General features: G+C 39.2%; 1 protein-coding gene across 1 annotated transcript; it reads left to right on the top strand.

Annotated features, from left to right (window-relative positions):
• The first annotated feature begins 5,565 nt into the window (after positions 1 to 5,565).
• On the top strand, positions 5,566 to 24,306 carry nr4a3 (nuclear receptor subfamily 4, group A, member 3). Its single transcript, XM_073054275.1, has 8 exons — positions 5,566 to 6,152; positions 8,981 to 9,148; positions 11,057 to 11,901; positions 13,279 to 13,408; positions 13,994 to 14,154; positions 15,692 to 15,891; positions 17,048 to 17,226; positions 23,296 to 24,306. The coding sequence occupies exons 3-8, from the start codon at positions 11,059 to 11,061 to the stop codon at positions 23,550 to 23,552; spliced, it is 1,770 nt and encodes a 589-aa protein (XP_072910376.1). The 5' UTR covers positions 5,566 to 6,152; positions 8,981 to 9,148; positions 11,057 to 11,058; the 3' UTR covers positions 23,553 to 24,306.
• The last annotated feature ends 455 nt before the right edge of the window (positions 24,307 to 24,761 follow it).

Here is a 24,761-nt window from a genome sequence, read left to right as displayed (position 1 = left end):
CCTTTAGTGCTCATGATGTAGTCTTCCCTGCACTGCAGAAACAAAATATAGACCAATTTGCAGGACACCTTCTTTCAGTCCACAAAGGTAAGGCTTCTCCATCCCTTTCCAACTTGGGCCTCTCCGGCTTTGCCCTCTCATGCCAGCACAAGCTTGAGGAAGAACATCTCATGTTTCAACTTGGCACAATACAGTGCTCAGGACCTAACAGTGAGCTTAGTAATTCTAGAAAACCAACTCTTCCAATTTGTTTCAGAACAGCCCAAAATGTTAACTGTCTTTCCAAAGAAACTGCTGACCTGTTGACTATTTCCAGCATGTTGCCTTCAGCAGTCCAGCACCTGTGGAAATTTCCAAGTGCCAAGGATCAGGACCAAAAGTGTAGCAGTGAGAAAACTGGATGTTGAGGAGGAACGGTGTGGCAGCAGGTGGTAGGTGAAGGCAAGTGAGGGGGAAGATAATGGGTATCAGACAGGAATCAGGTGGGGAGGGGTGGGGGGTCAGAATCAGGATTATTATTATTAATATTAATTATAAAATTTTGTGTGGCAACAGTACGAGTATAACAAATTCCTATAACTTACAATTAAAGTAAATAAATAATGCAAAAAGTAGTGTTCATAGGTTCATGGATTGTTCAGAATGCTGATTGCAGAGGGGAAGAATCTGCTCCTAAACCGCTGCCTATATGTTTTCAGGCTTCTGTACCTCCTCCCTGGTGGTGGTAGTCAGAAGATGGCTTGTCCTGGATGGTGGGGGTCCTTAATGCCGGATGCCACATTTCTAAGGATGTCCTTGAAGGTGGGGTGGCTAGTGCTGGTGGAGATGGCCGAGTTTGCAACCTTCTGCGGCCTTTCCTGATCCTGTGCAGTGGCCCCCTCCATTTCAGACGGTGATGCAATCAGTTGTATCATGCTACATCGCTAGATATTTGCTAGACTCTTTGGTGGCTCATCAAATCTCCTCAAACTACAAATCAAACATAACTGCTGTCAGGCCCTCCTCATACCTCATAACTGCATCCACGTGTTGGGCCCGGGATAGATCTTCAGAGATATTGACGCCCAGGGGATTGAAACCGCTGATCCGCCGATGAGGATCGGCGTGTGTTCCCTCGAATCCCCCTTCCTTAAGTCCATAATCAATTCCTTAACTGCTAACTTTAAAAGAAAGCTAAGGATTTCGGGATATTTTGTACGCACTTGGAACAGCGTTCCGCTGTTAGAACGGTAATCAATAGGAAACAAGGCATTCTGTTGTGTTCACCGCAAATGTTTACCAAGCCGAGAAGCAGTGGTGTCAAACTGTAACTTGCTATTTGGTACAAACGTCCGAATTGTTTTTCAAATGTTCCTTAAGATACAGTCATTCCGATCCAGTTAACCCGAAGTTTTGTTTGAAATCAGGGATGGTTTTGGCGGGAGCGGAGTTCCCCAATTTGTTTAAAGCTTTGTGCGGTGAACTGCGCTACAGTTCCGTATTATGTGGGGGCTGAGAAATCGGTCATTTTATGTCAACAGATATTAATCAACTATGCATTGCAATCGCTTTACTCTAAACTTAACACGCAATTCAATTTCATGACTCGCTGATAGCAACATTACATGTTTTTGTACACTATTCGGAGAATCTGGCATTAAAACCGGCTTTATTTGACAATTATAGTCATTAGAGTCTGTTGGAATAATTCCAGATACACCTCAGAATGTAGTGCCACTACATTGCTCGAGTTTGGCCTTCCTCAACAAGTTAACAAAACAGGGCCTATGTATATTTAACATTGGGGTTATACCGTAAACTGCGATGCGACAAATTTCCTGTTACCTGCTTGCTCACCGCTCCACGTCAACTTGCCGCACCCGACCGTCCTAAAATGCGCATACAACACGTTGTGTCCCCGCCACCACGCCCCACTTTTAAAATGACAGATGTCGAAAACAGTTTCTGCCTCCATTACTCGGTGGCGGGAACTACTTGGTTCCTGCTTTCTGTGAAATTTAGGGGTCCCGTTCATTTCTTTCATATCAGTTTGATCTAAGGTTTGATATCAGTTTTGTTGCCGGAGGATTACTAGAATTAGACCGTCATTAGAATTTCACAGCAGCATTGTCTGATGTGCCTCCATTTGCACAAGTGGGAGAGACCGGAAAGTATAGTGAATACTTTTCACACTCATCTACTTCCATCCTTTTTAAAAGGTATAGAGTTAATGGAGGATCCATTCCATCTTTTCAAAAGTCTATGATCGGTTTGTTCCTTTTAGAAATAATTTTAAACAACTCAGAAGAGCATCATTGTGATCCATGAGCTTTGAAGCGTAAACTTCTGGAAGGAAACAGAGAACTAAATATTTAGCTTTACTCCGTTTTTAAAATAGAATTGCGGAGATGAATAGAAAATAGAGATGCGGAGGATAGTAGCTAGCAGAGAGTTTGAATTTCAATTTCATAAAAACGCCAGTGATTTTCGTCATTGTGCTGCCAGAGTCCATTTGAAAATACAGTCCTTTCTACAAGTTTTTTTTTTAAATCCCTTGGGTTGTGGCTCAGCTCGACTACACTAATGCCATCCTTAAACACATTCGAGAGAGTTCGTCAGATAGGCATAAGTGCTGATTCAGTTCTTTCAGGGCGTGTAAGTTTTGGATACAGTTTGCTCGAAATATTTCAATATTTGTAATGGATTTGCGTAACACTAAATATTTCTGTTAGAAAAGTAAGCAAATTATGTGACTCATGTCAGCCGGATCAACTCTCACGTTTATGGTTAAAAGATTTCCGGGAGTACACTTTTCTTACACAAAACAGCTTTAGGAATCAGTCTGTTCTTATTGAACAGTTTCACGTGTCTGTAAGCAAACTCTCGTCATCCTGTAAAATCGGTGTGCTCGGCCCTGTGCGGGTCACCCAAGTGTTCCAGGAAGTAGACTGCCACTACCCATCCAAAACCCCAGCAACTTGTACAAAGATTCGGAACAGCATGCCGGGAATACATGGCACGGTCAAGGGATCGAAATCACCTTAGAACCGCAAATCAAAAATGGAACAGATACATGTCAGGCCTCTACTAAAATGGTGAACGTTAAGTTGCGTAAGCCAGTTCGGATCTTTAGATGCGCCCAGCATGTTCTGTTCATGGTCCTCGTCTTGTCATTGGGATGAACTTAAAATTTCATTTTACAGCTAATTATACGTGAACCATTCATTAGGCTGCTGGGGATGTTTTGACCATTTTGCACATGAATCAATATTGCTTACATTATAAATGGTTTTACATCGTAATTATGATCAAAAGTCAGTTGCTCCAAACGTCTGGAGACGTTACCAGGGCTGTGAGAGAACCTGCTTGGATAAGTTAATTGAGAACTAACATTTAATCATTTACGGTAACACAAGTGTAGCATATCACTTGATCACCTGGAAGACAACTGTTCGCACATCGACCACGGATTCTTATTCCGTAAGTGTTACGTAACCTACAACTCATAATAAGATTGTGTGATGCTTTGAACAATTTTATTTTTGCAGATATGCTGATGTGGGCAGTGGATTATAGAAAATGGAACATAAATCTATAAAGTAGTTTAAACAAAGATACAACTATCTAGTTTATTAATCAGTTTTAAACCGCTGTAAAGTTACGGACACGCTTTATGTCATTTGTACCACTCAACTAAACATAGATACTCCCATGTCTCCAATATTTTCAATGAACTTGTAAATTACCTCTAAAAAGTTCATATATTTAACGTGTTCTTGAAATTTTACCCTATGACAATCACAAAAGGATGTCTATAACTGGAAGTATAGACTTTTTTGTCTTCTCCGTCGGTATTCCTGTCGATTTTATTCAGTAACGTCTCTTCACTATTTCTTTTATCGTTGTTGCTTTGAGTTGAAAAATCTGGCAGTCACGCTGCTAAAATACATTTTAAAAAGTAAAGTTATAGAGTTACATTTTTTCACTTTCACAGTTTGATATCATGCGTCATTTAAATGCAACATCTATTAACTTTTTAATAACAATCAAGTCACTATGGTAAAGCAAATTAAACAAGTCTTTATTAGATATTCCTAAAGAAAAAGACGTTCAAATCCCCTTTAAAACGGTTTTGAAATGTGACGATTTTTAATGAAGAACACCGCGCTTTACAAAAGAAAATAACAAGCGTTATACTTGCCACGGAAATCTAGACTACTATACTGCATTGTACTCGCATACACTACTTCTTCCTCGGACCAGTTAGTCATTATTCACCATTCTGCGGGAATAATTTTAAACTAAATTAAGTCTGCACAGTATAATCGTTGATGTAAAATCTTATCGACACAGTATGGCTAAAATTTGTAATTGGAATCCTACCCGGAAGTTAACCTCGTGGTGCTTGCGCCATGCGTAATCATACGTCTCTTACGTCTGACCTCGCTCTTGGTCATAATTCGCATATGTGCGTAATAGGAACGTTCCCTTCCGTCTGTCTATTTATAAAATGGAACGAGGGTTCACCACCTCACTCACCTGCCAAAAGCCTCAGGCGGAGTGGAGAAGCTGCCAAACCGCGATACTTCCAAAATAAGATTCTCTTCGAATTGGGCAACCGCCAAATGGAATAATGGAATTAAAACATTCATCTTTTCCCTTTCGCCCCTAAAGCCTCAGATTATCACAACATCGGAACGTCCCGTGAAGCAATAACGCGAACGTATTAAGTTTTCATAACGCTTTATTTTAAATACGTAAGGCGTTAGTACGTAGTGAATTTGTGAAAGTAAAGAAGTTTTGGCAAAATTACAAGAATGTTCCGATTGTTTAGAAAAATGGAATCCAAATTGTTTTAAATGTAGTAAATTCCCCAATACCCCATTTATTCTAACTTCCGTTTCGCATTGTTTATTAAAATATATGTACAGGTTTTCGCATCATCCGCTCCAAACTACTATCCTAAACGTATTAAATTGAAAAAAAGTATTTAAAACATATGATCATAATCGTAAGATGCGCTAGATTTAATGAAAATCGTATAATTGCATTAATAAAAAAGGGAAAAACAACATTCAAGACTGTTAAGTCATTTTATATATAAAAATAAACGCAGTAATTAATTCATTAGTATAATCGCTAATTAGACTGTATGAGAAGCAACATTTCTGCACATTAACAAAAGGAATGGCTACGACTAAAAATAGCTATCCACGACTATATTTGGTTTCACTGTATCACAAAATAGTTCCTAAAATAAACGGTACGCCCCAGAAATGAATGAGATCTGCGCTATCTCAATCGATGGATTGGCCCAGAGTAGCTAAATTTAGCACAGCGTGCGTCAGCGCCGTGCGTCAGCGGGGCGCTCTCACGCGCACAAGTTCCAGACCGCCCCTCTTGCCGCACCCAGCTCTCCGCCTGCCCATTGGCCGGGGGGACCGAGGGGCGTGGCTATGACTAAAGCTCGGGGGGGTGGTCTCCCATATAGCAAATGGCGCCTTGTGATTGGTCGCCCGACGGCGATGACATGCTTACGCGCGGTTCATAAATGATAATAAAGGTGCGCGGGGAGAGTGGAGAGCAGTGTTCTCGAGCCTGTCAGTAGCTCGTCATCACTCGTGTACTGCCTGTGCGTGCACGGCCGCAGGCGCGCCGTTCAGGGGCCGGCCAGGAAAATCTCAGAAGACCAATTTCAACACACACAATAAAGAAAAGGGGCAGCTGACGTGTCGCGCCATAACGTGACGTATACGGCCCGGAGGCGTCACAATTGACGTTTATTGCATTCCAGCCGCACTTATGGAGATACCGGCGTTCCTCCTATAGGCGAGCAGCTTTTGCAAACACCCGCCCCCTTCTTAAACATAAATGACGTTCACAAAGTGAGGAATTGTACTGATATCTGTCTGCACATAAACAAAGGCACATTGCAATCGGAGGAGCGTTCACAACACAGACAAGGAACTGAGGAAAGAGTTTCAAACACTTTTCGCCACCGATGAACTCCTGTGAAGAAAATTCCGGATCGCAATAGAACTAATTCGTTTACTGGCAGTAATATTTTAAAGACAACTGTCTCTGTGAATTATCCATGACTGGGACTGGACGTCTACTCGTAACTTGGAAGGCAGTTTGATTACATGTAAAGACGGAACCGTCACAGCAATCAAGTACGTATCAATAAGTTACTAACTGGACATCGTAAAAGTTGCAAGGGGTATGCTATAGAACAAGCGACAGCAATTCAAAGAGCTTTAGTGATTTTGTTTCGTTAAGGCTGTTGGAATATACTTTGGAACTTGTCCTTTGATGCCCGACCGTTGTTTCTTGAGAATTTATGAGTTAATCAACCGCTTTGGCGAGTGTGACAATCAGAGATCAGCGGGTATTAAGGTATTTCTGGTAGTTGTCATGGTAATGTAATGCTGCAGGCTGGGTGTTTGGTATGGTGTGATGAATAGATGCGATTTGTCTTACACTTGTCTTTGTGTATAATTACTTATGTTCCAGTGAAAAGTGTAAAGTTATTTCGTGTCTATTTGATTCCACTGCAAACGCATTCTGAAGGGGACATCGTGCTGGTTTGTTTATAAAGCTGAAATGTGCCATGAAACAAAATTAGAGTTATTATTCCACACGCTGGTCTTGGGTGTGATCCTAAATATTTAAAGTTTCAGTTAAGAAATAACGCCTCCTAATTGTAGTCCCTATTGGTCCAACACGTGAGAATATCCCCAGTTCTGGCCCATCTTTTGTATTCAAATGATTATGAATATTTTTATTAATAGTTTCACTTTCAGAAGCGCGCCTGCTTAACTTTTACTTTTTGTTGAGTAATGTGGTGCAGCACGTTTCTTATGTCAGTGTGTCAGTTGGGTATTTGTGTTGGACTTTCCAGGGGAATCGTTTTGAAGTACACTCTCTATTGCCGACATTGGGAAGGGTAAGGTTGTATGTGGATGAATCATCAGTCCAAATTTTCATACTTTAGTGGAAGGTCGGCGACGAGTTTGTTAATATGCGCCAAGTCACTAATCGGCGTTACACCATCACACCAGATTAGTTTAAAAGTCAGTAATGAGAACTCAGCCAATCCGTATAACCTCACTCTAGCGATATCTTTTATTGTGGCACTGTACCCCCGTGGAGGCCTTGGCATGTTTCTATGAAATTGAAATTGCAGAGGTGTTCGGTGTATGGTATCTGTTAGGACGTAAGGCAGCGGATTCCGAGTCCTTAATAATTTTCGGGGGCTAAATTTCCATAACTAGATGACTTGTAATTGAGATACAGCAATGAAAACCTAATGCTCCAAGGGCATATTGTGATGAATCTATTTGTATTTCATATGTTTAACGCATTTAATTTTTCATAATTGTTAATTATACTCTCCTGCCATGGGCGATTATCTGACGTCCAGTAGAGCCCGTGCTGGCCCTTTTCTAAAAGAGTGAGATTGATAGCAATAATTTTTTTAATCTAATAATTTAAACTAATTTAAGATTTCCCCGCAGTTTGTGCTATGGTCGGCTGCTGTATGGGAGATGGGGCAGCTAGTAACGAGGTGGATGTTTAAAGAGGCCTTGCCAGTTCTCTAGGTAACCAGCTGATTTAGAGCATTCTTCTGAGGGAGACCTACTGTGCAAAGGAGCTAACCAAGGGAGCTGGGCAACTACCGATAAACATAACCTTGCCGGAGCTTTCTATCTACTTTATTACAGAAAGGCTGTAATAATCATTTCGAAAAATTAAGGGGAGAGGCGTTTGGAAATCTTATTTCCCTTTAATGCGAATACAAAAGATTAAAGTCGCTAGTGTAGCCCCGAATTCGGAATCTCCTTTCCGATCCAGACCGGGTTCCCCCGCAAACGCGCGGGTGGCAAGTGGCTATGACGATGGCGTGGACGGAATTTGTATGAAACGTCTAGGTTTCATACCTGACCCAGCCTAAAACCGTTCAGAGAACTATTCTTTTCCGACCATACCAATGTCCGGACAAACTTGCTAGGAAAGAATTACATTTTCCAGCAGGTGAAAAAAAAAGATCCATATAAAAGAGTGAAAGCTTGGGGGCAGTTCTTTCAATTACGATCTATTGGTTAATTTTTGTGGTTTGTACTTCTGACTCTTCAACCCAAAATCGTATAAAGGAGTGTGTTGATTGACACTGTCTTGGTTAACCATTTCTCAGGTGTTTAAAAAATTCAGTGGTATTGTGTTAATTCCTTGTTAAATTTACCCTGAAACTAAAGACATCTATGATTATTTGAACTTTGGAAAGTTTTGAGGACGGACGTTGTGTTAAATAAATTACGAGAGGGCGCTGTAGTTCCACTAACCCAGATCGATTCCTCGCCATAGATACGGCAAAAGTTGAATAATACGCTTTTAATAACGCTGTGGGCGGCTATTTTTTTGTGAATGTGTTTTAACCTATTGATTTAGTGGATTGTTCGGGGATCTCCATCCATATGAGCAAGTCCTTTTTCGTCATGCTACTTGGAGAGCATGTACAATATGGACTGGCGTTTTTCATCCCAGATTCCAGAGATAAATGTGACATCCCAGCCAGCGCAGGAATCACAACAGTGGCTACCTTTTGCTAACTTTCCTAAACCATTGTGGACCAAGGATAATACCGATTTCGACGCAGTGTCAGTATCAACCGCGAGTGGAGGATTTGCATAGTTTAAATTGGGTCCTATTCAGCTAAGTTTCCGCTATACTGAATCGACATTCACACCTTTGTGATGGAAGTCAGTATTGTAGCTTGGTGCAAAATAAAGTAAATTTGATAAAGCAATTTTTTTTAAAATGTACTTAGGTGGTGAGGTTGCGGGATTATTTTTCTCGGTGTTTGTATTGAACTTTTGAATTCATAAATAAGCGACTATAAAATATTGCTACCCTCTGTCCGAATTTGCAATGATCTGGTCAAAGGGAAGTGCGTTTCATAATTTCTCCAAGCCTGACGCCTCCTTGTTTTCTCACTCTGCAGATCTTGGTTCGGAAGAGCTTCCCCCAGCGAGCCCGAATACCGAGTCAGGGCAGCGGAGTGCCGAGAGCAGCCAACCCGTTGACAGTGCATTGACAGCGGCCGAGCCCCTGGCAGCCTACCGAGCCAACATTCAGCGAGCCAAATATCTCCCTTCCTCAGCACACACAGGTACACACTGGAGGCTACCTGGGGATATGTAAACAACACAGAGGATTTTCCTTGTGCCGCCTTCTGGCGACAAGGTGGTGGGGGAGGGGCGAGGTTAGAGCAGGTGCTGACGAGCAAATTACTTCGTTCGCTCGTCTCTCCGTTATTTCTCGGCTGTGTTTATTTTCCAGTCCTGTTTTGATTCATTCTGTTTGTTTCCCCTATTTGCGTTTTAATTTCTTATTTACGCTCACACTGTCTGTGGATAATTTGGTAACGTCATGGACGTGGATAGTAATTTTTGACTTCTCCGACCTTTATCAAGTGATCTGGGGAGTGTATAGGTTAAGGGCCGACATCAGCTAAAACCTAACCAAGGAAGGAATAAAAATAACCACCGTCCCTACGTGTAGAAATGAGCATGTATACAGCGACCAGACAGAGAGAATCCAGTGAGTGCATCTGAAAACATTAGGTTATGTACCAGCTTTGTGCAAAACAAGATGTATGCCTCCACGAGTTTGAACATATACAAACCTCTACTTATACAGAAAAGTATTCAAACATAAACTTGGCCAAGATATAGGACAAGAAACGACAGAGGAATGTGCCAATAAATACCTAAATGTGCACAAGTCACAACACATGCTTGCATAGATAAATTTTATGTACAATCTTGTGCCAAATAAAGACGCGCTAACACATTAACATCTGAATGCCTGCGATCTCTTGTATCAATTTCTCTCATCCACAGCACCATCTCTCCAGTTATTTTTCTTAGCTCTTGCTCTATCTGGTATAATCTATTCATTGCCAACTAGTGCAGGAACTATTGAAGACACCTTGTCTTTTAGACTAGAGCTAGATTTCGAAAACTTGTCTAGATAAAATATGACATTTCTATTACGGATTTTATAGCCTGTGTTTTATTCTGTTTCCTCTGACTTCACCTGGTTAATTTGTTCGCGTGTGTCCTAATCATTTACAAAATCGATTTGCTCTCTGACGTATAGGAGGGTTCATATAATTAGTGTTCAGTCACACCCTGCTAACAGGAAGCAGAATTCGTCTTTGTGACTGGCTTCACAAATCTTTACGGTCTCCAAGAGACTGGCTTTGTAAGCTTATCTTGTCCCTAAATGAGAATATTTAAGTGACTGTGAGTGTTGATTATTATGCAGACGATAATTGATTACATAAAGATAACATTGGTACAGAGACCAGTAGGGGCCCTTCTCCCAAACCCGTGCAAATACAGTGTGTTGCCTTTTAAGTACATTTAAAGAAACATACGCATATTACCATATACACAGTGATGTGCACAACGCGCTGGTCAGTTACGCACCAGATTCCGACAGGTATAGCGTCTCGGATGCAATTATCAGCATAGTGCCCCGTCAAATTGTGGCATAAACTGACGCCGTGAAGATTTATACATAAAATCAGTCAGATCAAGGAAGGGCCTGGACTCCAGACGTCGACGACCCATTTCCCTCTCCAGGCACCACCTGGCCCGCATAGATCAACCCTTCAGCTTGCTCTTTGCGGCAGATTCCAGCACTTGCAGTCTCTCGTGACTCCAAAAGTTATTAATCAGTCACTGCTAAAAATACGGCGGATTTCTAACTTTTAAAGGCAAAAGTTCCATCAATGTGGCGCAATTATAAAAGGAAATCGTGTTAGTGAAATTCAGTTCTTTGTATAGGATGGAATAAGCTGGAAGTCGTTATAGTTAGGCATATACACCAGACTTTTAATGGCTAGTTTTCGTATAATGACCTTTCTTTTCGCTCGGCAGCGTGGAGGTATTCAAAACCCAAAAAAGAAATCACACTGTAGATGCTGGTAACCCGAAATAAAATGAAGAGATCCAATTTGTTGCTCAATCTGTCCACCCTTGTTAACTGCAGAATATTCGTTTCTTCTCAGATATGCCCTGTGTGCAAACTCAGTACAGCTCGTCGCCACAAGGTGCCAGTTTCGCGGCTCAGAGTTACGTTTATGGTGGAGATTACAGCTCTGACTTCGTGCACACTGAATCCCCCTACATGAAGTTCGGCGTGGACATGGGCAGCACTGAGATCACAGCCACTACAGCCCTGCCCAGTTTCAGTACCTTCATGGAGACGGGCTACTCCGGCAGCTACGAGTTCAAACCGTCCTGTGTGTACCAAATGCACGCTTCCTCACAGAGACCCCTCATTAAACTGGAAGACCCCTCCCATCACGGCTACCAGCCATCCATCCAGCACCAAGCCGAGGATATCATGCCGTCCACCTCCGTTTACTTCAAGCAGTCTCCCCCTTCGACTCCTACAACACCACAGTTCACAACTCCGCAGGCCTCTATTTGGGATGAACCTCACACTTTGGCCCCAGTGACCCAGACTTGTATGGCCTCGGGTCATATCTTGGATGCTTCCCTGAAGACCACGCCACCGAGATTCCCAGTATTCGCCTTCAAACAATCTCCGCCTCACACTCCAGCCTCCAGCAGCCATGTGTGTTATGAGCCCACGTTGAACATGCCATTGGGAGCTGATAGTACATCCACGCAGTCGGTAATGGATACGCATCAGTATTCACTGCACTTGGTTAAGGGGTCTGGATTGGGCTTCCACCCATTGCCTGTTGGCCAGAGTACCCAGAGCCTCCCTTCTCCCCCGAACAGAGGCTCCTCCTCTGCAGAGGGGATGTGTGCTGTTTGTGGAGACAATGCAGCGTGTCAGCATTATGGAGTCAGGACCTGCGAGGGATGCAAGGGATTTTTTAAGGTATGGCGCATTTTAACGTTGTCAAAGGCACTCCTGAACTGTGAATTAGGTGAAGGAAGCTAGTATCTGGAGGTTATTTGTAAAGGTAAATAATGAGTTGCATGGGCCAAAAGCAGCTTGAGGGTAAAATAGCCAGTTGAATGACAGTGTTGCAGCGTGCATAACTTTCCAGTGCAGACAATTTTAGTAAGTTTGACAAACTGGATTATGAGGGGATACACCTGACGCTTTTAGAAGGGGTAATGGGAACTTGGTACGATCTGCAGGGACAAACATCTCAGCCAGTTTCACGCTCTGAAATGCTTGGGGGGGGGGGGAGAAGCTAAACCCTTGAATTAGAAACTTCAACAATGAAGCATCCTGTATACCTGAGCAACACCTTTGGAAATCTATGCGATAATTCATAATTGCAGTTATCACAGCCAAAATTAAATCTAATAGGATGTGAAACAATAGCCTTGCTGTAACTTCAGAATAAGACTGGAATAACATTTCACATGTGCTGCTAGTGTCCAGGCTGGCTTGCAAAAGTGAGAAACAAGTCATCCATCACCAAACAATAATAGCATGGAGAATACCTTCAAAACACTCCATTGTTACCAGAAATTAATTAGCTTCATTTGTAGATTTAACCTTTCTTTCTAAAGGACCCTAAATTTATAAAAGACTTTTTCTTTGTTGTATAAACATAGTGGATTACCAAGTTGTTTTCGGTCTGATTAATAATCCTGCCTAAATGAGCAAAAGAGAGATGTCCTAATTCCAGTTTGTGTATAAATAAGTCTTTTCTCTGCCCAGAAACAGGTTTGAATTCTGTGCAGTTAACCCATTAGCAATACTCTATTATACATCTTGATTTTTTTTAAAAAAAAGATGTATAGTATTTAATTAAAATTTGACTCTGAATGTGATTTGAAATGTACTGATCAGTCTTGATTAGTGAAATCCAAGCTAGTTTAATTTTTGTTTTAAGGCTGTGCTAGTTAAAGAAATGCTCTTCCAAACCATTTCAAATTTCTTTAATAAGGCCAGTAATCACCCCGGGAATAAGCCAAGTGGAAAATGATCCCCAAAGGTATATTAGGAGAGAGGGATATTATACTCTGCGGTATAATGTGATGACCCGGTAATTTCAGAAATAATTCTATCATTTAAAGCTGCCCGTCTCTTGAGAGTTTCTCAGCCACGAATCTGACTGATTCTCATTGTCAGGAGCTAACACCAGTAAAATTGTTTTCCTGCAGGCTAACATGTGAGGAAATTAATTTTATCTAATTATCCGAGTAGCTTTGGCGCATTTCATATCATAATTAGAGTCTGCTTTGTCAGCTAAATTTTTCCAAGACAACATGCTGTAATAACATTTGTTCTTTGCAGAGGACAGTGCAAAAAAATGCAAAATATGTTTGCCTGGCAAACAAAAATTGTCCCGTGGACAAGAGGCGGCGTAATCGATGCCAGTACTGCAGGTTCCAGAAATGCCTCAGTGTGGGGATGGTTAAGGAAGGTGAGTGTCGGCAGCTGTCAGGCTGTAACCACAGCCTCCCAACCCCATTCTAATCCACTCTACACTCTCCTTCTAATGATCACACCACGGAGTTAATATTTGCTTGCTGTTGATTTTGCTGGGCCATTGAATGAGTATAATAATGACCATCTAGAATAACAGCTGGATTAAAGAGTATTATGCCAATCTACAGGCTTTAACTGTGGTCTCTGTGCATTTCCTGTTTTTTTTTTAAAAAAAGACATCTTCAAAAGTATGCTGCAAATAGCAAGTAAGCTAGTAGGGTAACAGGCTATTTTGGATGAATCAGCGAGGAAATGCAAATAACAAAGGGTAAAGGCACCAGTCATTCAGATATTATAATACCAAAGGAGATATTACTTTAATGTTTTATCAAAGTAAAATCCCTCAAAATGGATAGGTATATGAATAGATGAATATTTTTATTTTACACAATGCAATGGAAAACGTAATTTGAGCATACATTCTAAACAATGATTGAGAATACAGAAAATTATATTGTGACTATATTTTTAGTTAATTTATCCTAAATCTTTAAATGTATCCATGTCTCTGTTTCTCCAGTGGTCCGTACTGATAGTTTAAAGGGGAGAAGGGGTCGTCTGCCCTCCAAACCAAAGAGCCCTCTCCAGGAACCATCACCACCCTCACCCCCGATTAGTTTCATGAATGCTCTTGTGCGGGCACTTGTAGACACCACTCCCAGCAGTCATAATTACTCTCAGGTAAGCAAGAATCTACATAAATTAAACAGGGCAATGGAAGTACAGTAGATAGCATCTCCTGCCAGCTGCCATTGTAAAATACAATGTGGTTGGAGTTGATTATTATATTACATCCAATAAATTGATGTTTTTTGTGTGTTATTATGTATTAGGCTGACATATTTTCAATCACTTTTTAAATTATTGATTATAGCAAGTTGTGCATATTATTTTATAAATTTTCAACCAAAACCTGAAAAACTCATTACTTTTCATTCAGAGAATTACACTGCATTATGTAACATCATAGAAACTAAATGCATTTACATTTTTAAGAATAAACAGTCATTCTTCTTGGGTTATTTGTTAAATGCAATGATACCTACTATCACTGTATTCATTAGAAAGACATAGTTCTGTAATATATCCACTGGAACACATCCCAACATTTCCTACTTTATGGACAAACATTTTTTTCTGGTCAGCAGGAGCTTTATCCTATTCAGATTTCAACCAGACAATCCGACAAAAAATATATTGTTGATCCAAACCAATTCTGTAACAATTATATTCCCTATGTATAAATCCAGAAGTATCAACATTTCTGTTCTTTTCCTCTGAGAAGCTGTGATATTTTCCTCAAAAATACTCTTTTTTTCCGTTAAGCAATAGTTGCATAGCTATGCATTGTTACTTGTATTGAAAGACTGAAGCCAAAGTGATTTCTCTATTTTCATAGTTTGAGAATGGCAACGTAGGAAGGAAATTGTTCTAGGAATTACAATTTACATCTGACAAATTAGGTTTGTTTTCTACCAACAATAAAACTTGCAATTAGTACAGTTAGATTTTAGCTATTTTTGAATATTGATATTTGGGGGGGATTAAGTGTTGCAAACACAAAATCATCAATTCAGTTTTTTCTTACTTTTCTTGATGTTGTATAATGTTGGCATTATGGGAGATATTTCTTTAGAGATACTTAATCGTAATTTCATCAATATTCTTTTTAATAATTGAAAAGCTTCCAAAATGTTTAATTGAATGCAACATAAACATTCTAACCTGTTCTCTAAATGCCATATGCTTAAAGTAATAAGCATTGACATACTTTTTTCTTCTGAATAAAAGAGGAATGTTAATTTAATCATCTTATCAATTAATGTGTGATTTTTAAGATGCCTGCTGCACAAGATATTTGCACCTATGTGTGTCACTTGCATCTTGAGGTTATATTTAAAATTAGAAAGCTTGCTGAATTATTACTAGCAACTGAAAAACTACTTTTTTCTTAAATGCAATAGTATTGTTTATTGTGGTTTATAACTCACCAATACTGTTTTATGATTTACCTGAAAATTGACTGCAAATAATATTGAAAGCAATCTTCTTGAGGATAAATGTAGAAATAGGAGGTTTTAAACTCAAATCCTTCTTGCTTAAAAACAGCTCTTCTCAGAAACATAGAAAATCTCTTTATTTCTTCCTGCAGTTTTATCTTTTGGAAAATTAAATTTGCTTTCATGGTTTTGACTGACATGTTGTTTCTCCTCTGCAGTTCTGTGCTACTGAGCAGCCAACAGCTGGAAAGGATGCTGAGTATGTGCATCAGTTCTATGGGCTCCTTGCTAGCTCTATGGAGGTCACTCAGAGCTGGGCTGAGAAAATACTAGGGTTCAGCGATCTTCCTAAAGAAGATAAGGCTCTACTCATTGAATCTTCTTTCCTTGAACTCTTTGTACTGAGACTTTCTCACAGGTAAATGTGATGATTTCCAAAAGTGTAAAATTGTATGTTGAAGTTCTTCTTTTCACAATGTCAATTTATAATCTTCCCTTTTAAATGACAGTACACAATTAATGGATGCTATTGTAGAATTGAATTCTTGGCACCTGCTCTACTTATTCCTCCCCTCCCCATTAACAATCTTTTAAAACCAACTTTGATTAAATTTTAAACACAAGAAATTCTGCAGATGCCAGAAATCCAAAGCAATACACACAAAATGCTGCAGGTGAGGCAGCATATTCAGGAAGCACCTCAGCCCAAAATGTCGCCTGTTTGTTCATTTCCATGGATGCTGCCTCACCTGTTGAGTTCCTCCAGCATTTTGTGATGTTGCTTTGATCAAATTTGGTGGTTTGAGGTAGCAAAAGAATTTAGAATTTTTAGTTTTTTTTAAAGGATGCTTTTCCAGTTTGGTACATTGCTAGTTATGGTGGTAATTTCACATGCACACAAAGGCGGAACACCTTTTATACTAATGTAAATTTATGTAAATTGGCAGCTATAACCAGCATTCCCAAGGTTAATTGTCATAAGAAATTTGCAGACATTCATCTCATTTACCAGTTTTTTCTGTTGTCATAAATTTCTATTTCATTCAAATAATTTGTATCCTTTTTTTTACCTCCTGTGTTGCATAGCAGATAATGAGCAAAATCTATTGTGAAGTTGCTGTTTGTTTTATACTTGTGTTACTTTTTTTAATTCAACGTCAGCTTAAAATGGGTACCCATGGTAGCAAAACAAAGTAAACTAGTCAGCAAACAATTAATTAAAAGTGTGTTTTGAATATAACCAAATGATTGTTTCAAATTTTCAAAAACGTGGTCTGTAGTTTACATCTGAAGCATACTAAACATTGACTAATTCAGTGAGTGAACATTAGGGTTGTTCTCCAGGTTTAGAAACCAGGCCATTTTATTTATAGCCAACACTCCTTTCCATAGATATTGCATGCAAAAAAAAAAGTGAAGTTCAACAATGTTTTGTAATCAAGAAATGAAATAGGGCTTCTGTTGATAGTTTCAGAACCCTTACAGGATGTGGAATGTATGATGATATTTGTTAAGATATAACAAATAATGAACTCTCAAGTTATAATTCTGTCCTTCTTAACAATTCATTACAGATCTGCTCCAGCAGAGGATAAGTTTGTGTTCTGTAACGGACTTGTTTTACATCGACTTCAGTGCCTTCGTGGATTTGGTGAATGGCTTGACACAATCAAGGAATTCTCTACAAATTTACAAAGCCTTAATTTTGATGTTTCAACTTTTGCATGTCTAGCAGCTCTAGTTATGATCACAGGTAGGAACTTTCTATCAATTTTCCCCCCAGAATCTTCCAGTGATTCTCAGACCAGTGTAATGGTCTTTCTCAGTCCTATATTAAGCCTTTACTGTGATATATTTTTATTTCACTTTGATATTTTTTTAACTTTGATATCAGATACGATTTCAAACTATTTTGCTGGCTTGATGATTGCTTATTGTAGTGTTTTAAATACATATTAGCTACCTGTGATTTTGTTTGCTTTTTAGAAATTATTTTAAGCTGATCATTTCAGATGACCAGATGTTAGTTGTACCAGATGTTGATCTGAAATTACTGATAAATAATAGTATCCTTGCTGATGGTAGATTTTGGATCCTGTGTACTCATTTTAGTTAGAGTTTTCTGTTCTTGTTTTTTTATTGCACTTGCCATTCTAGTTTGCTGCAGTTCATCTGTAGAAATATAATTGAACAGGTTCAGTGTGATTTATCAGAAATGCTCTACATTCAGCTAACAGAAGGCAAGGTTACCATTGGGCCCAGACAGATATACTTCAGAGCTGAGATCCTCTTCCTAACATAGTTTCATGACTGAGTCTCAGCCTAGTTTCTTACAAATGTCAGAACAAGCCATATTTCTGTATCAGTGAGTTGAGTCAGTATCTTGAACACTGTTGCTACACCATCCTAAATTTTAAAATGCTACATGACGCCACACATTTCATTCACTAGGCCAATTTCTCTATGCTTACGAATTTTGAAATTGAAACTGTATATACACATAGGTAGACTTCAAATGATTTTCATTGTGGCATTACACGTTACATAATAACTTAAGTAGCACAATAAGTATTTAAATTAACAATTTCCGTTGACTCCTAAGAGTAAATCTCAGTTATAATCTCAAAATTGAAGTTCAGAGTATCTTATCATTTGAATCATTGGGTCATGGGTATGTTACTACCAAGCCATTATATTGAATGCTGATTAAGATAAAAATATTCCTTCTGTTTTTGTATAGGATATCTGATAGCAAAAATTGGAATTAATCTCACTATCCTATTCTCACCCTTTCACTGCTGCAAGAGTTATCCATTTTTTCTTTGAGAGATGCAGTAGTCTTTATTTTAAGTTATTGTATAAGCAACCAAATACTTTGTATAATATTAGGCAATATGAAATTATCCTCATGGCTGTAGGTGTGTCTGTGATAGATCTTTCCATCTTAAAAACAAGTTCTGCGAGAATTGGTGAGACAAGGAATGGGAAACATAATTGATTTGTATTCACTTCAGTGGCACATGTACTAAAACTTGGGTGTCTTTCATTGCCCCATCTTCTGTTCATTATGTCCATCAGCCTAGATGATCTCTCCTCTTTTCATAGAAATCTAGATCATGTATGATCAGATTAAAGAACTACCAGGCCTAATTTCAGTTTCTAGCACACAGAACATAGTTCTATACATCCCAGCTCTTTTAAAAACTTGTTACATACAGTTAAACTTCTGCCTCTATTATTACTTGAGTAGAGAATTCCAGTCTCCTACCAGACTCTGGGTCATAAAAAGGTCCTACCAATTACTTTAAATCTATGCCTCCTGATTTTGGGCTCCTCTGCTAAGATAAATTAATTTTTCCTATTTTGTCTAGGCTCCTCATAATTTAATATGCCTCTATTAAATATCCCTTCAGCTTCTGATACAAGGAAAATAACCAGGCCTATACAATATTTCATAATACTAAATTTTTCCAGCCGCCTCATAAATCTTCTCTGAACCCTGCTCAGTCTAATTGTATCTTTACTGTACCATGGTGACAAGACTGCAGCCTAACCATTTTGTGCTGAATTCTAAAATAATCTCCTTTACCTTAAATTCTATGTCTAATCTCTTAAAGGAAGCATCCTGTAATTTATTTTTACTCACATCAACGTGGTCTTTACCTTTTAAGGAGCTGAGGACAGTTTCGCTGTTCTTCCATCCATTTCAATATCCTCTCATTTACTGTGCATTCCCATGTCATGTTGCCCTTCCCAAATGCCTTTTCCTTGGACTCAATTCCACTTTTTACTTCTCAAATGACCAAGACTATCAATATCTTCCTCCACCATCAGCCTCAGTAATTTTTTGTATCATCTGCAACCTTCTTTAATCATGGCATGTGCAATTGATTTTAAATCGTTAATATACATGGCAGAAAGCAAGAGACAGGTTCCACGAGGCTCAGCGCCAATTACAAAGACACACGTCAGCCATTATCCTTTGCTTCCCATCGTTAAGCCACTTTTGAATCCAATTTGTCACTCCTCTCTTGGATTTCATAGGTTTTCCCATCTTTCTAACCAGCATGTGATGTGGGACTTTTCCAGAAAGTTTGCTAATATTGATGTAAACTACATCAGATGCACTGCCCTCATCTAGTCGTCTTGTTATCGTATTAAAATTCAATTATAGTTAGACACACATTTCCCTTAACTTTATGCTGATTGTCATCAAATACACACTTTACTAAATAAGATACAGCCCATCAGAATTGGTTACAACAGTTTACCCATCTTCAAAGTTTAACTAACTGGGCTGTAATTACTTTGGTTATCCCTTCCTTTTTTATCTTCTGTCAGTAGATAGGCACATGAATGTGAGGAAACTGGAAGGATATGGACATTGCCTAGGCAGAAGAGATTACTTTAGTTGGCCATTTGTTTGGTTTGACACAACATTGTAGGCCAAAGGGCCTGTTCCTGTGCTGTACTGTTCTATAAAAGTATGTTGTTAGCATTAGGCAACCCCTCTGGAACCGTTCCAAAGAGGTTTGGAAAATGAAATTTGGAACCTCTTCAGTTTCCTCCCTTGCTTCTTTTAAGAGCCTGGGATGTATATTAATATTAGAATGCCCACTTTCAAAATGCTAAGCTCCTTGGTACTTCCTCGTTTACTATGTTTATCATGCTTCCTCATTAATTACGGCATGAATGTCATCTCTTTCATTCTCTACCTCCATACATAGGTTATCTTTTTGGCTCTAAATTGGCTCTTTCCTTTATATGCTACCTTTGATATTGCTTGTCAGTTTTTATTGTTATGCTTTTCCTAATTTCCCATGTAACTTCACCATTACATTCTTTCTGTAACATTAAGTTCTCCAGGTTTACCATAAGACTTTGTCTTTTTTTTCCCTTTTCTTTTAAACTAAGCTTGAGAAGTGGCACTCCTCCATGTTTCTTTGTGGGGATATATTTACACTAAACACCCGGATCTCCTCTTTTGAGTATCTCCCTTTAAACTCCGGCTGATTTAGGTTGTGATTTCCAGTCCACTTTTTCCTGATCACTTCTCATTTTAGTAAAATTGGCCTTGTCCCAGTATCGAACCATTACTCCTATTGTATCATCATCTGTTTTCATGCCTACGCTAAATCTATTTGAATTATGTTCATTATCAAAAAAGTACTCTCCCATGGATGTTCTTTTCACTGCTTAGCCTCATTTTCTAAAACTAATACAGAATTTCCAACTCCTACCCATCCTTGTTATTTAGATACTGGCTAAAGAGACTTGCCAGAATGCAATTTAGGAATTCAGTGCCTCCAATAATTCTTACATTGATTGCATCCAAGTTATTGGGTGCCATGGTAGTGTAAGTGGTTAGCACAATGCTATTACAGCTTGGGGCACTGGAGTTCAATGCCAATATCATCTGTAAAGAGTCTGTACATTCTCCCTGTGGGACTCGGGTGCTCCAGTTTCCTCCTGCAGTCCAAGGAGATACCCGTTAATAGGTTAATTGTAAATTGTCCCATGATTAGGCTAGGGTTAAATCAGGGTTTGTTGGGTGGTGTGGTTCGAAGGGCTGGATGGGCCTGCCCCATGCCATCTGTTAATAAATTAATTAATAATGAGGATGATTGAGCCCACTGACAAATGGTGCTCCCTTGGCATTTCTGCACATACTTGACCTTTATCTCCGGTCTGTGGTACACTTCCAGCAATGTGACTTTTACCCCTTTCTGTTTATTTTGTTCAACTTCTGTATCCTTGTTTGACAATCCTTACAAAATTCTCATACAGTGATTGTTTCATTAAGAAATATTGCTCCTCTTGAATCTAGTTTTTTTAAATCACTATCTCTACGTTGTCTGAAAACCTGATAACCAGAAAGCTGCCTTTCCTGTTCTTTAGAGTAATGATGTCATATTTCAATGTGTATGCTTTTGTCTTCAACCCATCTTCCTTTTTTGTCTGTCCTTGCATTTCACTATTAAATTCGACCTCTTTTTATCCCGTTTCCCACCTTTGTTTGCTCTACCTTCTAAACTTTCTCTCAAATTTATTCCCTTGTTTTCATTCCTATTTATCTGTGATTTGAAGACAAATTGGCCTCCCAAGATTGAGTAAACTATGTTAAATAAGCACAAGAAAACCTACTCGTGAGGATATTGGTTTCATCCCTGTTGAGATGAGAGCTATCCTGCCTATACAAGTTCACCACGTCAAGAATCTGATCCCCTTCACATCTAATGTCCATCTTCCCATACCATCGCTCCAGTCGCACATTTTACTGAACAATTTCTTATTTCCATACCCATCAGTACATGGCACAAGTTATCTGAATAGTACTACTTTTAAGTCCTCACTTTTTTTAAATTGCAAGATCTGCCATTATCTGTCAATATCATTGGTACCAAAATAAACCCATTCACTCTCTTCTCTCATAATGGTCTGCGTCCGGTCGGTGATCTTTCACCAGGGAGGCAGCACACTGACTTGGAATCACCCCAGAAACAGCAGAGGCATCTTATACTTGTTTGGTGCAATTAACACAGCATGAAATCCCAGGGTATTTTAGAGGAGTATTATCAATAAAAGATTGACACTGAACCACAAGTTATAATAGGGTAGGTGCTTAATAACTTGGTTAAAGACTTGGGCTTTAAGGACTGTTTGAAAGGAGCAGAGACATTGAGATGAGGAAGCTTATGGAGGAAGACAGCTTATCCACTGTCTACTTTCCAAGCAGTGCATCCTTAGCTGATACTTTGGAAGGATCCATTCTCCACTTCCCTTTCCCAGTTCTGACAAAGGGTCTCGGACCTGAAGCGTTAACTGTTTCTCTCTCCACTGATAGTAACTGACCTGTTGAATATTTCCAGTACTTTGTTTCCGTTTCAGATTTCCAGCATCTGTAGTTTGTTGTCCAGCACTGGACAAAATATATTGACAAATAAATTACTGGAATACTAGTTTAAGTGGGAAATAAGTGCGACGTAATGCTATTCTTGTCGTCATTTCGATTGACTACCCTTGGAGGAAAGGTTATGAATGACTTGCATGCAGTTAGAGATTTGAAGAATGCAAGGTGGTCTCATTGAAGTACATTATGAGGACAATGTTGAGAAGATGTTTCTTTCAGCTGCGGAGTCTTGTAATAGGGACTTGATCTTAAGATAAGCTGGCCACTGAGGACTAGGATGACAGAATATTTTTAGTAGTTCACTTGAGTGCTTTGGATGTTCAGTCATTTTGAAAAAAACAGGATTGAGACTCACATTTTAAATAGTTGGGAATCAAGAGCAGGAAAATGGACTTGAGGTGTGGGTTCATCCATGATCTTGGTGCATGGTAGTGGAGATCTGAGGTAACATGCAGTATGACCCTTTGCTCTTTATGTTCGTTTGTGGCTTTGCACTCTGACAAACAGAACTGGCATTAGTTAGAACAGAGGCCAAGTTATTTAACGAATAAAATTCCCTTCTGCTTCCCTATTGATGTTATTGCTCTCAGTATAGAAAAGCACTGTCAATGTATCTTGTTATTTCCGTCAGAACCAAGTTTGTTCAAGATTCTTGAAGAGAACCTGCTTAAATAAGACAGTTATAGTTCCCATCAGAATCTCTGAACTTCATCAGAAATTTAAAAAAAAAAAAAAACAAGGTTCCAAACATTGCAAACTGCTGACTGATTGTATCTACAAAATTAGGGGATGGCAAAGTGCATTGATGGGACAATAAATGACAAGAAAAGTGGATTTTTCATATCTTTATTGGAGAAAAATGTTTAGCATATTGGGTGTATGTTGTTAATAATGCCTGTTATGTCTATGCAGATCGCCATGGGTTGAAGGAACCAAAGAAAGTGGAAGAATTGCAATCCCGGATCATCAGTTGCTTGAAGGAACATGTATCATTCAACAGCCCTGGAGAAAACAAAGGGCAGCCGTTATCCAAGGTAGTGGCGATCATCCCTCAGCTGCGTTCTCTCTGTACGCAGGGGCTCCAACGCATTTTCTACCTAAAACTCGAGGACCTGGTGCCACCCCCAGCCATCATCGACAAACTGTTTCTGGATACACTGCCTTTTTGAGATGTTTTACCTCTTTTGCTTTCCCTGACAATAACACACTTCTGTAACCAAGTGGATTGTGTATAGGGGAGAATAAAACAGCTGGTGCTCTGCTGTCTGTACCCTACAAAGCAGCTCTTAATATCCATATCCAGGAATATTTCCTGGTTCTTTATTCTGAAGGATCCTATACGTTAAAAACTCTTGCTGCTTTTGGGAATGCTGAGGTGGCACCTTGAGAACGAAGCCTGATAGAAGTGATTATCTGACTCTTTTTTTCGGTCTGTAATTTGTCATCCCAAAATTCTTGGGTGACTACTATAACTTTTTTTAAAAAATGTTAACAACAAAGTTGTTACAAAAATAGTATGCTTTTTATTGTGATTGATGCCTTTAGTATAGCTCCTGATGTGTCATATGTACAGCAAGTGGTGGTGAAAGGAGTCACCGCTGATGAAAAGCTCTGTTTTTAGAATGCAGTGATGAAAGGCTGTTGGCTCACATGTCCAAGTGCAATTTATTTGAAAGTGCTACAACTTCAAGAAGTTTATTTTGTTGGTTTTGTTTTTTTTTCAAACTCTAATTTATTGTAATACTAAAAGAATTTGATGAAATATAAGATATTGCTGGCACTAACTTTACTGACAAAGTTACCTGAACTTGAATTATAGTGATATATGTACTGATGAAAGTACAGTTGATGCAGGGACACTTTGTGAACCAGAAGAGCACCTACAGATTGCATAGGAAGAAGAATATATAGGGAGTCAAGGGGTGTGGGGAGGGGGGGGGGGCTTCGAGAAACACATTTAATTTTTACAATCTTTTGTGAAGTGTTTTAAGGATGATCATGTACAGTTTGGACAGAAGGATCTCGAGATACAAGAAGAATCAAATATTCTGTCAGAATTAGTTGTTCCACCAGCCGACTTTACAAATCCAGCAGTTTCTACTGAATACTGTAGTTGTAAGAATGTAGGTGCTAGTAGGATGCAGGTCAGCTGCATTAAACATTCCGTGTTCGTAAAAGTTTTTTGTATGATGTTTATACTGTTGATGCCATATACTAATACAAAATACTTTTGTTGCATAACGTCTTTTCTATAAAGATTATATGCATGTTATTGTAATGGCTTTGCCTGTATTTATTGCAACAATTGCTGGTTGCTTAAAGTAACTCTGCAGGCTGAATTCAGGAACCTTAGCTGTTAAAGGGGCAGTGCCTTGTGT

This window comes from Hemitrygon akajei, chromosome 8 (genome assembly GCF_048418815.1).
Source record: "Hemitrygon akajei chromosome 8, sHemAka1.3, whole genome shotgun sequence".
Lineage (NCBI taxonomy): Eukaryota > Metazoa > Chordata > Chondrichthyes > Myliobatiformes > Dasyatidae > Hemitrygon > Hemitrygon akajei.
The sequence above is the reverse complement of the archived record's forward strand: the minus strand, read 5'-3'. Positions and strand labels throughout refer to the sequence as shown.